The following is a 15,570-nucleotide window of genomic DNA, read 5'->3' on the forward strand; positions in this document are numbered from 1 at the left end:
CATGGAAGAGCCAAAAACATGTCGAAATTGAGGGAGAACCAAAGCGGGTCCAAAAGGGCAGTTTGAAAAAAAAAAATTACGTTGACAAGTGCAGCAGAAGTTTTATCGGTATAGATGAGACAGTGTTGGGTGGTAGGAAGTTTTTGGATTCCTGCTGATTCCGGAAAGTTCCATCACAAAAATGTTGGAAAAATGTGTGATTTCCAGCAAAGTTGGAGGTTTGCAGGGCATTGTGAGTAAGAAAATGGTGTGGGGGTGTGAAGCACACCACCCTGGAATCAACCAGATGTTTAGTTTTCAGATTTGTCTAGGTCTTGTGGATTTTGCTACATGGCAGCGTCCCAAAGTCCAAAAAGTGCAGCCCTCGCCATTCCAAGTGGGATGATTTTGAGAGTTGCCAAACTCTCATGGCCAAAATGTAAAACCAAAACCCAAAATAATCAAATGTCCTCTTGCTTGCTGTGGGATAGGATGTTTTATTGTGCAGGGAAGAGCTGAAAGACTGTTACCCCCTTCAGATGGGGTGGGGGCATAACCAGGCCCATACCGGTTAGAAGCCACGACCCCACTATTTTTTTTTTTCAATTCCCTGGCATCTAGTAGACTTTCTTCCCCCCCCTCCCCATGGGTGTGGATCGGGGGTAATTGCCAATCTGCGCACTGGTGGACAGAACAACTTTGGCCCCATTTATTTAGGGTGGGGGTATGGGTATACCACCACCCTCTTATTTTGAAAAAAAAAGTCTTCCCTGGTCTCTGGTGGGTTTTCTACCCCCCTTGGGGGCAGATGGGCTTTCCAAAAATAGGCCGATCTGCCCGCAAGGGGGGCAGATATAGCCAACAGTAATGTGCCCCCATGAGGAGCGACACTTGCCCAAGGGACTGCCCCCCCCAAACAAAACACACACATACACACACACCAATCCCTGGTGTCTAGTGGTTTCCTCCCCCCTTGGGGGCAGATTGGCCTATCAAAAATAGACCGATCTGCCCCCCAGGGGGGTGGGAGGGGGGGCAGAAATGGCCTGAATACAATTTGGCCCCCAGGAGAGCAACCCTTGCCTAAGGGGTCGCTCCCCATACATAAAAAAACATAAATTTATGGGCCGAGCTTCCCTGGGAGGAAGGGCAGAAAAGGGCAAAAAATATTCCCCCCCCCCCCCCCCCCCCCCCGGAGCAGCCGCTTCTCTTATGCGTAAGTATGATAAAAAAAAATCCCTGATGTCTAGTGGTTTCTGCCCCCCTGGGGGCCTATATCTGGCATATCTGCCCCCGGGGGGGCAGAAATGGCCTAAACAAATGTATTTGTCACCCGGGAAGCGACCCTTGCCTAAGGAGTCGCTCCCCTTATGGGTAAATATAAAAACAATAACAATTCCTTAGTGTCTAGTGGTTTCTGCCCCCCCCTGGGGTCAGGTTGGCCTAATTATATTACGCCGATCTGGCAAATGGCCTAAAAATAATTTGGTCCCCCAGGGAGCGACCCTTGCCTAAGGAGTTGCTCCCCACATATAAAAAATAAACAAAAAAAATGTATCCCTGGTCACTTGGGGTATTCTGCCACCCCGGGGGCAGATCGGCCTAATTATATTGGGCAAGGGTCGCTCCCCAGGAGGGGCAGAAATGGCATAAAAATATTCCCCCCCCCCCAGGGAGCGACCCTTGCCCAAGTGGCCGCTCCCCTTATGTGTAAGTATAAAAACAATAAAAATTCCCTGGTGTCTAGTGGTTTCTGCCACCCCTGGGGTCAGATCGGCCTAATTATGTCAGGCCGATCTGCTCCTGGGGGGGGGGCAGAAATTGCCTAAAAATAATATGGCCCCCAGGGAGCGACCCTCCGCACATAAAAATAAAAAGTAAAAAAATATATATATCCCTGGTGTCCAGGGGTTTTCTGTCCCCCAGGGGTGTGGGGGGGGGGGGGGGGGGGGGGGGGGGGCAGGGTGGGGGAGGGAGGTGGTGTGTCAGAAATGGCCTAAAAATAATATGGCCCCTATGGAGCGACCCTTGCCCAAGGGGCTGCTCCATTTATTGAAAATACCTAATTAAACACAAAAAAAAATCCCTGGTGTCTAGTGGGCATTTCTGCTGCCCGATGGCATCGCGATCGGGCAGCGGAAATGCTGTGAGAGACCAGAAAGGAAAGGTCTTTCCTTTCTTGTCTCTCCCGCCCCACCTCCTGGTCGGAAGAGAAATGCAAAAGCATTTCTCTTCTGGGACGCGATCCGAGGAGACCTCTGATGAAGTCATGCGCTGACGTCCTCAGGCGTCACGGGGGGGTGGGGGTCAGGGATGGAAGAAGTGATTCCCCTTCCATCTGCGACTGGGGGGCCGGGTACAGGACGAGCTGGTCTCATCCCAGGCACATGGCAACTGGCAAATGGTATCTCACTCAGTCAAGTAGGGTTTTTCTGAGAACTTGAACTGTCTCAATCAAAATTAGCTTTTTGGACAATCCACCGCTACCCCCATTGACCCATGTTCAACTACAGGCTTTGGGTAGAATCATATTTTGGTTTTACTAGTTTTTCCTCAGTCATTGCCATCTGGTGGAGCCAGGTCAGTACTCTGAATCAATTTAATTTTTCCTGGTCAAGGCATTTTACTATATTTTACCTCTATCAAAACTTATATTTTTCACAATGAAAGAGGTACCTTTGCTCTAGTTTTCGATTTTTTTAATGTTTGTTCCTTTGTCTTAGATAATGCTCTCCGGGTTCATTTGATTGTAATTAGAACTACTGTATTTAACACATTCCCTTTTCTTTCCTCCAAGCCATTCATTCATAAATTCTATAGAAATAGGTACCTGTTACAACTAGGCATTGGTAAAAGGTGGAACCCTGAGATACTGCACAGACGAGTGGGATCTTCTGGGAAAAGGAGGTGTCCATGTGAACAAAATTGTGTTGATCAGATAAGTTGGATGCAAACTAGTCAAGGTTCCCATTTCAGACTTAAGGGTGAATACAAAGGTTCAGTTATAAGAGAAATGTAACCTTTGTGTTCACCTTTGTTGGGTGGAGCCAGTTCCAGCAGGACAGCATGTGACTTGCAAGTTGCAACATATGAAAAAAAGACTGTGGCTAAGGGCAGTGCCGTAGTTGCAAACTTACAGAATGAGATGGGCTGCATGTTGATCCCATATTCTGTGTCCTGCTCTACCCAGAAGACAGGCCTGAGCACCAGCCCTTGATTTGTCAGAATTCATACGGTCCCAGTCTTCTGGAAAAGAGGCCAGTGCTTTTAGCGATCCCCATTTTCAACATAATGAGCCACAGCTTATCCCTAGTGCACCAGTCAAAAGTTGAATGAGATAAGACAGTAACACCGAGGATAATTTATAGAGCCCTTTTTAATAACTAGTGCAATAACTGATTAGTACCAAAGAGCTGGTGGAGTGTGTCTAATGGCTGTGTTTATTAAAATGGTGAACCGTGGGGCCCATAAAAGAGCATTGAACTTATATATGTTCAACAAACTCCACCACAACTGGGAAATTTGTTGGGGAGGGAGTGAATGGCATCTCTAACCTCTTCCCAGGAAAAAATCACAATCAGGTTACAAAAAAGGGAGAGACACAAAATGAATGGAAGCGGAACTCAGGGTGTCATAAATGTCATGCCTAACCCATGTGTCGGGTGAAATGTGGTTTGATAGCAGAGTACCTGTTTCTGAGTTAAAATGTGAGCAGTTAACAATCTTCCAAAATGTAATGCTATTCCAACAGTTACTGGCTGCAATCAGATCTTGCCAAGCCTTCTGCTTCAGGTATCGTTTCCTGTGTCTCTCATAGCTGATTTATAGAGAGCTCAAAGAAAAGTAACTTTAGATCTATCCCTTAAGGTCACTTTCAAGGCCTCTGTAAGATCGAGATGGGACTTGGTACAAGAGTGACCAGACCATCTAGCAGGTGGATGCAAAGGTTGCCTAGTAGAGTTTAAGAAGAGACCTCACATTGTTACTAATAGTTTCAGAGAAACTAAGCAAGACTTCTTCAGGGACACAGGCCCTCATTATGACTGCAAGAAGAACAGTTGATGGACGGAACGTAGACCAAATCAAACATTCACAGATCTGGGTTTAATCCATCAGGCTCACTATACCACTGTATTCAAGCTATCCTGGCTGATGAAGGGTGATACCCTGAAACCGGTTCCAGGATGCTTTTTTCCGGTCCAGGGGGGACCTGGCCTGGCAGTTCGGGCTGGACTGTTTTCCCACGGGGAACAGGGTCAAGACTGATTTGCATATGGCTGGGTCCAAACTGGGGTGGCATGGTGAGCAAAAGAATTGATGGATTAAACCCAGATCTGTGACTATGTTTGTTTGATTCCGCATTCCATCCATCATTTGTGTTTGTTTGCTCATTATGACTGCGGCGGTCTTTTCCCAAGACAGCTGCCGGAAGTCCGCCAGCGTCTTCCGACCCTCGTATTACTTCTGCCACCAGATATCCATACCGCCGGTGGTCAGATATTCGGCGGCATTCACTACAGCGGTCTGCGACACTCGGGCGGTTCCACTACCTACACCGCCAAGTCAGAAAAAGACCGCCCACAGAACTATAACCAGTGATTCTGTGAGGCGGTCTTTTCTGGTGTGGCAGTGCCGGTGGTCCTGTCCCCTCACGAAGGAGCATCTTGTCAGACGAGGTAAGTGAGTGCAGGTACGTGAGTTCATGAGAAGAGGTGCCCCCACAAACTCCAGCTCCATTGTCCTGGACTTCGTGAGTGCAGGGAAGCCATTTTAGCTGTGTACTGGACATGGGCCACTACCTATGTCCAGCTACATAATGGTAACTCCGTACCTAGACATGTTTGGAATCAAACATGTCGGAATCATACCGCAATACCGTTGCCAGTATTGGTTGTATGATTCCATGTACTCTGGGGGCTCCTCCTTAGAACAACCCCAGATTTGCTCCTACCAGTTTGCAGGGTTTTCCAGGCAGCCCACGCTGCTGTCATCCTACAGGTGGTTTTCTGCCCTTCAGCTGCTTGATCCGCTCAAGCCCAGGAAGGCACAACAAAGGATTTCCTTTAGGAGAGGGAGGCAACACCCTCTCCCTTTGGAAATAGGTGTTACATGGCTTGGGAGGGGTAGCCTCCCCAAGCCACTGGTATGCTTTGAACGGAACATTTGGTGCCCTCCTTAGATAAACCGGTTTGCACAGTGACCCCCGGTCCCTGCTCTGCCGCAAAACTGGACAATGGAACAGGGAGTTACCACTTATCTGTCCCTGTCCATCAACATCTAAGGGGTGGTGCCCAGAGCTCCTCCAATTTACCACTGGATCCTGCCATCTTGAATTCAAGGTGGACAGATGCCTCTGGAAGCATATTACTGGCCAGCTCAGGCAGGTGATGTCACAGCTCAGGTAGGTGGTCACCCTGCTAGGTAGCCATTCCCCCTTTTAGGGCTATTTAGGGTCTCCCTCTTGGGTGGGTCCTCAAATTCGACGTGCAAGATTCCAGTAGTGACTTCTGGCCACTGGAACAGCAACTGGACTTCACAGGAACCTACACTCTGCAGCTTTAGTGATGACTTGGCTCTGCAACATTGTTTCTCTGGCTCCTTCCAGCAACTGCAACAAATACCAGGCTCTGCATCCTCTGAGGGTGGCAAGTCTTCAGTCTGCACCAAGAAGTAAGAAGGAATCTCCCTTAGAGTGAAGGAATCACTCCCCTGCAACTTCAGGCACCAACTGCAATGAACCAAAAAATGGAGGGATAGGGAAGGATAATGGTCCAGTGTATGTCCTCCCAGTCAATACGTTAAGATATAAGATACACTGTTCCAAAAAAGAAAAAGGGAAAGGATACTATAGTGGGGGTCCTAAATTGCATGAGCAAAAACCTCACACATCCAGAAGGATGTCATGCTTCATCATCGGAGTTGCTCCTCGTCAGACCGGCACTGCAATGTCTGACGGGCACCACCCCGAGTGGGGGGGCTCTTTGCCAGAGATCTTTTCGAAAAAATATTGATGCCGTGACCCCAAAGGTGAGTAAGCAAGAAAGGAGATCAAAGAAAGTAATTAAAATTGCCTCTCAAAATCTTCACTGGGTAATTAATTTATTGGACCAGATGAAAGGTCAAGGCCAAGGTTAAAAATAGTTGTGAGAGTGAAGCTGAAACAATGATCAATCACTCTATATCGAAGAACAAATGAGGGTGGGGAATTTCCAAACCATCCCTGTCATGGGTCAGCATGTTTCGCATCCTGGTGGTCCGTACGGATCCAGTGATGCTTCGTCAGGACCAAAAAGACTACGTGTATCTCCTAAACGCAAGGTAGTCTGGATTAATATCCACCAAAAATTATAAAGAAAACAAAGTATCCAGTCACTTACATTAATGAGGACAAATAATTCCTAACTGTCGCCCATCCCAATTAGGGGAGTGGACCCGGGTAGGTTTACCGATGGTGGCGGCAGCGTTTGGAAATTGACTTTGCGCCTGACCACCGGTCTGTGTGGTCCTAGGAAGCGCGCTACCCCTCACCCCCGTGAAATAGACTAGTAGATAGAGTCTGGTCCCAACAATAGTTGCTGTGTCTCTCACACTGCATGACTCTGGCTGGTGTTATGTAGCCTGTTCGATGAGGCCCCACCCCTCCTGTGAAAGGGGCTCTGGTAGATAGAGTGCAGGGCCCACCAGCAGACACTGTGTCTCCTGCGCTGCGGAACTCGGGCTGGTGCTGTGTAGCATGGTTGATGCTAAATAACTCACACAGAGAACTTCAACCTTGCCTTTTATGATTCCAGACAACCTCGAAACAGGGCAGGGTGGAAGGAAATTCCAAGACCAGATGTGGAGAGGAAGTCTAGAACTTTATCCCACTTCAAAGCTGGCACCAGGTATAACATTAGGACCCTTGGCAGGCACCATTTGAGCTCCTCTTGTGAAATCCTGAAGTTTTGAGCTCTGCATACTGGACTTTGAGAAGGTAACTTGTTCAGCCAGACTAACCTGGTCTCTGTATCGGGCCCACACACCATTACAATTAGCCTGAAGTTGTGACTTTGTCCCGGCCAGATACCCAGAGTTACTGTTTCATGCTTCTTGGTTGCATTTCTACTTAAACTTTGAAATTGAATATCTTCAGTTCTACTGATTGTTTTTTTGTGGTTTTGGTCTCATTTTATATACTCTTTTTTTCTAAATTGGTTTAGCTTTTTCTTGTGTTGTATTTTCACTTTATTACTGTTTGTGTGCTGCAAAGATAGTTTAAACATTACCTCTAAATTAAGACTGACTACTTTTGTTCCAAGTTACCCAAAGGTTAAACACAGATTATTTTAGTGATTTGTTTTGTGGTTCATCCTGACAAAGATTGACTGTTGCTTGAGAAGTGCTCATTCCTACACCCCCAACGACCAACCCAATATCTCACAACCACTAATACCGATGAATGTCTGTCTTGCTAAAGTTTGCTCCAAAGTGGTATTACACATACACGTTATTTTACAAAACCCACAAAACATTATATATTCGGCGTAGGGAAGTAAAACAATGACGCCTAATTGTGCTCACTATGCAATTTTAGTCGCATATTTTTTAAGCGTTTTCATAATTTAGAAGGGTATTTCGGAGTTAAGTTATGCAGCAAATATCTTCGTGGGGATCTTTGATTTTCCTCCCATGCAACAATGCATGTATCCCTTTCAAATGACTTATTTTGTTATCTTCACCACATTATCAACGTATTGGAGCTTGTGTATAGAAAACTAAAACCTAAACAGACAAAGCATGTCTGAAGTTAACTTTAAAAACGTCGTCCTGGCATCTCATTAAGGACACGTGAAACATGTCAGCAGATGTGATGGATAAAAAAAAATAAACATAAAAAGAGTGTGGGAAATAATGAGGTGGACAGAAAAAATCGCTTTATAAGCAGTGGAATCGGTGTGGGTTTTTTGGCCGTGAGGATTGCAGATCATTGTTGCTCTGAGTAATGGTGCAGGGGTTTGTTATGTTAAAAAGGGTGAAAGGCTGCGAGCCAGTGACAGAGGTCAATGGATTAGCGTGTGACAATGAGCATTGGGCAGGAAAATGCTAAACTGGACCTAATGTTTCTTGCTCTCACCTGTGCTTTCTGTCAAAATAAAAACCGTGCGGTAGTGACACAGTGAGAATCACAGAGACAGGGGTTAATGAGTAACACAGGTTCGCTTGTCCAAAGCACTGAAGCGTGTACTGCATCCTGGAGCCCAGTTCATTTGACTAGGCCCACAAGGCACCCAGACCACAGGGGCATTTTTGAGACCCGTCCACTTATTTCCTTATGTTTGAACAGCTTTAAACTATTACTTCAAGCCCACTTGTACAGTGCATGCTTACATTTAAAAACCTATTTTACTAGAAGACACGATTACCATTCTTCCATTAAGCTGATGGCTATTTATTGTATTTTCGAGTAAGAGAGCCTTTGCTCTATCTGAAGCATTTAATCTGTATTTATTTTTTTATGAGTTTCCAACTTTCATAAGTGCTAATACTGTGTTTTCTGGTCGTGCAATGTTTTGATTCTGTGATTGGGCTGTTTTTAATTAGGGCCATTCACTGATGAAAGGCGACGCTAATTTTGAAAATTATAAATTTGTGATGGAAACATACTCGCTCTAAATTGCAGTAAATGTGAAGCAGATTTTTACCTGTTTGTTAATTGAAATCAAAGTGTTCTCCCTTGTGTGGCATCATCTCCGATATTTGGAAAGAGGGTTTCTAATTGCTTTTTTTAACTATAGTTATTGATGTGTAATTTTCAAGAGTTTTAAAACAAGTTTTGATAAACTAAAGAAATGGATGTCAACAGTGCAGAGAAATAGATGTTAAGAGACTGCAGGGGGTTTTGTGTTATAATGCCCTTTGCACATTTCACTCTAATGATTGAAAATATGCTTTGAAATATTTAAATTTAATATGAGCTACATTGTATCTCGTTTCAGTTTACGCTCCATTACCTTTAGCGTTCCTTTTTTGAATTACTTTTATTTTGTTTTCTTTAAAATTAAGATGGGGACTTTTTTTTTTTTTGCAAACATTATCATGGAATTGAATGTGACCTTGATGTATATTAAGTTATTAAGTAATAGAATTCACACGTTTCGTTAACTTAATTTGGAAAAAAATGCAAAATCCTAATGGCTATGCACCGCAAGTCTTAGTATTTAAATATGTTAAAAAGTGTTCTCACATAAAGAGTGAAAGGCATCATTTCGGTGTGTGATTGGCTAGTTTTTCTAGGCTTTGTCACAGTGTGCATAATGAGATCAATTAAAAGTTAGGGTGGGCATATGTTCTCGAGGGAAAGTGGAAAATAAAGAAAGTGTCTGTCAATTCTATTAGTTCGCAGTGGTGGCCTGACAGAAAGAAACACATTTTGTGATTCTTAGTTACAGATAAAAAGAAAGGTCAAAGTTCACAGGGCTAGTTTATCGCTAAAGGTTCTCATGGATTTTTGTTTTCCCTCAGGTTTTCTGGGTTCATTGTCTAAATGGCCTCTTCCACTCAGTGATTCTGTTTTGGTTTCCATTAAAAGCCCTCCAGCATGGTAAGTAGCAAAGAAACAAAATATAGGACTAATACACTGACCCTTTCTGCAAATTAGGAATCATTAGCTGTCCGGAATGCGCTGCATGTTGTTTTGTCGCTTGGCTTTCTCTTTATAGGTTCCCAAAACCAAAAGCACCCTCCAGCGAGGCAGGATTGCAAGCAAGGGTTTCAAAATGAGGTGAAATTGTACCGATCTCCCATGTGCAGGATCATCCTCACTTTTTATTAGTGCATCTCTGCTCTCTCTTTTCTGCGTGAAAATAAATCTGCTTTTCTGGGAGCTAATAGTGTGTTGGTTGGACTGACATGATTTTTGTGTGTGTTGGTATGGGGCTGGTCTGAGGTGGAAGGATGTTTCTGATGGGTCTGCAGTCAGGGGTCCTTTTTCTGTGGGAGGGATGTGGTTGGGCTTTCTCTTCGATACAGTTATAATCAACCTCAGAGTAATGTTGTCTATTTTTGCGACAGTGAAATTTAACATTGTAATATTTGTCCCACTAATGTACATTGATGTTGCTTGTTCGTTATAACAATACCTGTAAATGTGACCAGTGAAACACCTACGGTCTTACACTCCTATTTGTAGCAAAAAGTGTGTCCATGTTTAGAGGTTTGTGCCTGCACGCCTAGACCTTCATGCTTAGCAAATATAGCATTCCTGGTGCAGAATCAAATTACAGTCTGCAGCGGCTCGGGCTGCTGAGTGGTGTGTACGAAGTATCACTTTACATAACGGAGAAAGGCATGTCCTTGAGCATTGTGAGTTGTGTTTTAATTTAGATGCAAGGTGCCGGGGGACAATGTAATCTTCTCCTAGTGTTGGTTTCTTTTACCACCCCATGGAATTAGCAGAAAGCTGCGTTCACATCCAAACTGTACTTGTTATGAATACACTATTCAGGTTCTTATATTTTTGTTTAAGTTCACTGGCCAGTGAAGATCCCTCTGTGTTCATATTGTATTATATCTAAAGGGCCCATGTCAAGCAGTCAAGACAGAAACTTATTTCATCTGGCTTGTTTATTCTTCACTTGTGAAACCCATGTCCCTAACTAGTCCCAAAACAATGTGTTCACTATTCCTTCTTCAGCACCTAACAGAGGAGTTCCATAGCTCGTCTTGGTTTTGGCATTATCGGTTGCTCACCAAAATATTCCCTTTTTCATAACTATTTCCAAACAGGAATCTGCATGTAACCAATCCACCCTCACTGGGAAAGTTTGGGCACATTCCGATAGGTGCAAGCCATCCATAGTTGAAGGCTGATCTTCCTTCTCAAGGATTAGCTAGACAGATCTTTACAATCACCTTGAGGGAGGGGCTATTACGATCCTTCGAACAAGGAGCGCAGCTCTTCTGAGAAGACTCATGAGGAGAGGGGCATGCTAATGCTCCTCTAGACTTAGGTGTTTTCAACTGCAGCCGAGTGCACAGTGCTTGAGGTAGCTTAAGGAGGGAGTGACTGCTTCTTTGCCTTAAAGTGTGACAACGGTCTCAACTTTTGTGCTGATCTGGAGACCCTGCCAACCCTCAGATTCTGATCATGCTACATAGGGACTGTAAGACTTACCTTCCTTTTTACTATCCCAAGTTTTGGAAGCCCAGTGAGCTTTGAGAGAAAGGCCAGGTGCTGAGGATTACTGATTAGGGATTGGCTATCCGCCCCTGGAAGTGGATTCAGATGAAGGTTCCTTACCCTTAAACATAGTTATATATAAGTAGCAAGTTGACATCAAACCTTTGGTAGACAGAATGTACTAGAGCATAGGATTGATTGCCCATTCCTTTTAGGCCTTTGTCCATCAAACACCTAGGGCCCTGCAGAGCTGCACATATCGTTAGTCTGTTTTTTTGTCTCTTATTACCTCAGACAGATCTAGGGTTCCGAATTCAGCTTTCACACATTATTCCTCCTTGTATCTGACTGCATTATCTACCCAGTCTGTTGTTCCTTTTTCTAAAGGTGTGTTTAAGGAAGAGTTCTACAAATGACTAGTTGCAGGCTATATCATGTAACACATTTAGAAGAGCTTAATTTGTAAAGCAATGGGTGCTGGTGCCCAAAGATGTTCTCAAAAGTCTGCTTCTGGAGCTGCTGAATCTGTATGTGTGGGGTGCCGAATACTAAGCTATGCTTTCTTGATTTCACATCATGTAATCTTCATCCACCAATGCACGCTTTTTGCCTCTTTATTTTTATCTTAACAGTTCTTTTTTCTTCCCTACTCTCCATTTGTCCCTGTTTCTGATGGATACTTCTAACTGCAGATTCCTCACCTTAGAATACTCCGCTGGTGCCAGACTGGATCCGGAAACTTTTTCCAGCAATGCTTGCGCTTTGCTAGGGGACGCCATGCAGCTCTGCGCTGGCCTTGTACTGCTCCAGAAGTGATTGAGTGGAGCCACATGTGAGCATTCTCACTGCGCTCTGAGGTTTGCTCCTTTCTTTCTACACTTTCCATTGTGGATTCCAAGCTCCACTCCCAACTTGAACGGCATCCAGCGATTCCTAAACAAAAATAGAAATCCAGTGTGCTTCGGAACGATGTCCCCTCCTAAAACTACAGATTTCAAACCATGTTGTAACTGTAGAAAACAAATGTCAAATATCTCACAAAGCCCAGGAAGTATTTTAAGACGTGAAGGTACAAACTAACAATAATAGAAGCAATCACAACAATGTACATGGGTCTAAAAACAGTAGCAACATTTACTACAACTCAGTGTTTCTGATAAAAAGGGAAAGGAAATAAACAGCTAGTGTTTTAGGACGAGAACCCTCTCCCACCCTGAGGTGGCATGCCACAACTGGTGGTGGTGTGGGGTACAACTCCTGAATGAAGAGGAGCTCTTGGATGTTCAGCTACTCTATGAATGTCTAAGATGTAGGTAAGAGGAGCGGGGTGCAAGAAAGTTGGTGTTGGGATTAATAAAAACTTGCCGGGTCAGATCCCCCAAATGTATTCTTGTCTGCCAGGGACAGGATTCAAATCAATGAAGTGAATCTGTTACTTATCCCGACCATGTTATTGCGTCAATATGTTGTGCACTAAATACACCCTAAAACGCTGTAGGGGCATTCATCAGGACCTATTAAAATCACTCTGCTGAAAATTGCATAAATAAAAATATGTATAAATATACTGATACAAACGTTGGTCATCAATTGTCAAGAAGAAGGATCCACCTATTAAGTACCTAAAACAGACAGTCAGTAGGCCGGAATATTGTCCATCCAGCAGTATCCATGTGACACATCCACAGTGTACCATAAAAGTGTATACATTAAACCAGTGTACCCCCAAAATTGTGAAGACCATGCTCCCTATATATGTATTAAAAGTAGATTATGCTGTAGAAACATTATGGCATCAACAGTGACATACAGAATAGGTTATTACCCGCTGTAGTTGGGTGTACAGTCTCCACTCGAGGCCACCCTGGCAAGAAATTCAGGGCTGTGGCTGAAGGACACACACCAAATATAAAGTGTGAAATTAATATCAACTTTCAAATAGAACCAGATGGTCGAAATAATAACCACCTATCCAAGTGAATATTTTGTGTGGTACAGAAATATTTAGACTTTAACAAAGAATGAGCAATCTGCTTCCTTCTTCTAAATATATACTGTATTGCCTTAACATTTTGAAAATGCGTCATGTATATGCGTGTTCCTGCTCGTGAGGACAATGCATCTTATAATAAAAAAGACAGGTGATCAATTGTATTATACCCTATATCGAAAAATAAACCTGACATGGGATTGTTGTTACACACAATAAAGCTAAAGTGGCAGAAAGAGCAAAGATAAAAAATGCCATTCCAGTTACCAAAAGCATGCAATGCAGGCTCACACAGCCAACTGATTACTGGGGCTGATAAATGATGATGCATGAGGCCCTCTCAAACATGGGACAGAGGACAAAAGAGGAGTAACAAGGCCACTTTTCACTCGCCAAACTCGGATGCTGAGGCTGCTACTTGCTGGGTGCAATGACTCAGGAAAGCCAATGCTCTCACCTATTTACTGGCATCAACAAGAGTCAAGGATGCTTACGACCATCACAGCGTCTACCGCAAGAAAAGTAGGGAATTGGAGTTGCAATGCACTTGGGGAGCTGTGGGCTTCCTGCCAACAAGGACAAATACACATCCTAGTAACCCATCATTATCTGGAATTGTGGTTGCAATACTCCTAGGTCCTAGAGACTTGTAACCAATAACCCAGGCAAATCTTAAGATACCATAATCTATATGATCCTAGTCGTGAAATCAAAATTAGGTCCCCTATCTTAAAGATTGAGACATATAATACAATGGAAAAATATACCAGATTCAATGATTGATAAAGTAATTATGCATGTATAATGCAACATCAAGGCACTCTTCCTTCTGGAGTGATATGGTCATTCCTCCTTGCATCTAAGGTTAACCTAAATCTAAAGGAACAATGGTCCCTGAATTAAATAAGATGAATGTAATAATCATAGAATTGCAATGAAATCTATGAAAACAAGTGAATAAAGTGTTTCAAAATGGTAATTGCATTTATTATAACTATCAAATAATGTGGGAAACCAAAAGCATAAAAAGCAGCGGTCCTCAAGACAAGTTCATTGTGATTTGACAGAAATACAGAATAAGTCACATACATACCCACACATTAACTTAGTTACAACACTTTTAGTCCGGGAGCTTTAGTTGACAACGTTTCGATCCCACAATTAGTACAGGGATCATCATCAGGACATGGGATGTGCCTTAGAGACTGAGGAATGCTGCACATGCACTAAGACCTGTGTAAATATCAGGAGGAAAGAGAGAGAGGGGACAGGAGATTAGGAGGGGAAGGAACAAGAAAAACAGGAGATAATTGAATAGAGTCATTAATATAAAGAAAAATGAAAAACCCAGTGAGGGGGTACGGCCAGGTGTGTGTGTGACGGTAACAAAGGCAATATGGGAGGCCAATACAAATGCATCATCAGGTGCCACAAGGTAGAGGATTCGGATATGGAAGTGATCAGAAAAGCATGCAGTGTGGACAAGAGACCACATGCAAAACCATATAATCTGAATACCGTAGGGAACAGTGAAACATGCCGTTGGAAAAGGGGGGACTAATTGCCCGTGGCACAAAGGAAGTCATGGTAAAAAGTGACTCACAACTTGATATATCAAGGATAAACCTTACCATCCCAGTATGGCTCGAGGATGTTGATAAGTGGGGGTGGCTTCAGGGGGTCGGTGGTTAAGGGCAGTCCGTACGGTTTCGCCTATGAGAAGGAGTAAACCAACTCGAGCTAGAATCCACGTAGAATTAGGTAAGGAGTAGTAATGGACCTCGCAGAAGAAGAGGTCAATATAGAGGCCAAGCCATCTAAGGTTAACCTAAACATAGTGTGGCCCTTTTTTGTATCAAATGTGTATCTAACTTGGTAAATTTGCATCTGCAGCTACTACAATGTTCTTTAATGTGTATGATAATCTTCCTTGTCGTCATGCCTGTTTCACGAAGGCCACATGGGCAAGTTATCATGTATATGAGTTTGTCACTATTGCAATTAGTATGTTGCTCAGTTCCTAAAGAGTCGTCAATCCCAGATCTAGATATGTACTGTGTGTAGTGTAACGGCAAATCCCAGCAGCTCTACATGACAGGGGTTAGGATCCATAATGTCCTGTAACCTCGAGGACACAGGTCTAGTGTGTACTACTTGGTCCTTAGAACTCTGGCTTTCTTTGAATGCAAACAGTGGTTGTTGTAGTGAAAATAAGTTACAAATATGGCAGTTTTTCCGCACCACCTATTAGATAGCAGTAGGTGAACTGCAAGAAGTACTGACGCAAGCAAGTCTGTTCGAGGTGGGCTTGGGTTTTGTTTCTAGAAGTGCAGAGTGATCATTATTTCTTGTTTGTTTGTCTGCTTTTCACACCAGAACCTTGGGATACTTTTTATGAACCAAATCTGTGGTTAAATTGACTTCATGTTCCTTAAATCTGGAT

The 15,570-nt window shown here is 43.6% G+C and overlaps 1 protein-coding gene across 5 annotated transcripts in view; it reads left to right on the forward strand.

Annotated features, from left to right (window-relative positions):
- The window catches only part of ATP8A1 (ATPase phospholipid transporting 8A1), a 944,803-nt gene that overhangs the window by 657,256 nt on the left and 271,977 nt on the right, over positions 1 to 15,570 (forward strand). For 4 of the 5 annotated variants that reach the window (XM_069201769.1, XM_069201775.1, XM_069201788.1 and 1 more), the window contains one exon: positions 9,481 to 9,559. The exons of the other annotated variant lie outside the window; for it this stretch is intronic. In XM_069201769.1, coding sequence (XP_069057870.1) covers positions 9,481 to 9,559 — 79 coding nt within the window. The remainder of the gene's footprint in view (positions 1 to 9,480; positions 9,560 to 15,570) is intronic. 5 annotated transcript variants of the gene reach the window in all.

This window comes from Pleurodeles waltl, chromosome 1_2 (assembly GCF_031143425.1).
Source record: "Pleurodeles waltl isolate 20211129_DDA chromosome 1_2, aPleWal1.hap1.20221129, whole genome shotgun sequence".
Lineage (NCBI taxonomy): Eukaryota > Metazoa > Chordata > Amphibia > Caudata > Salamandridae > Pleurodeles > Pleurodeles waltl.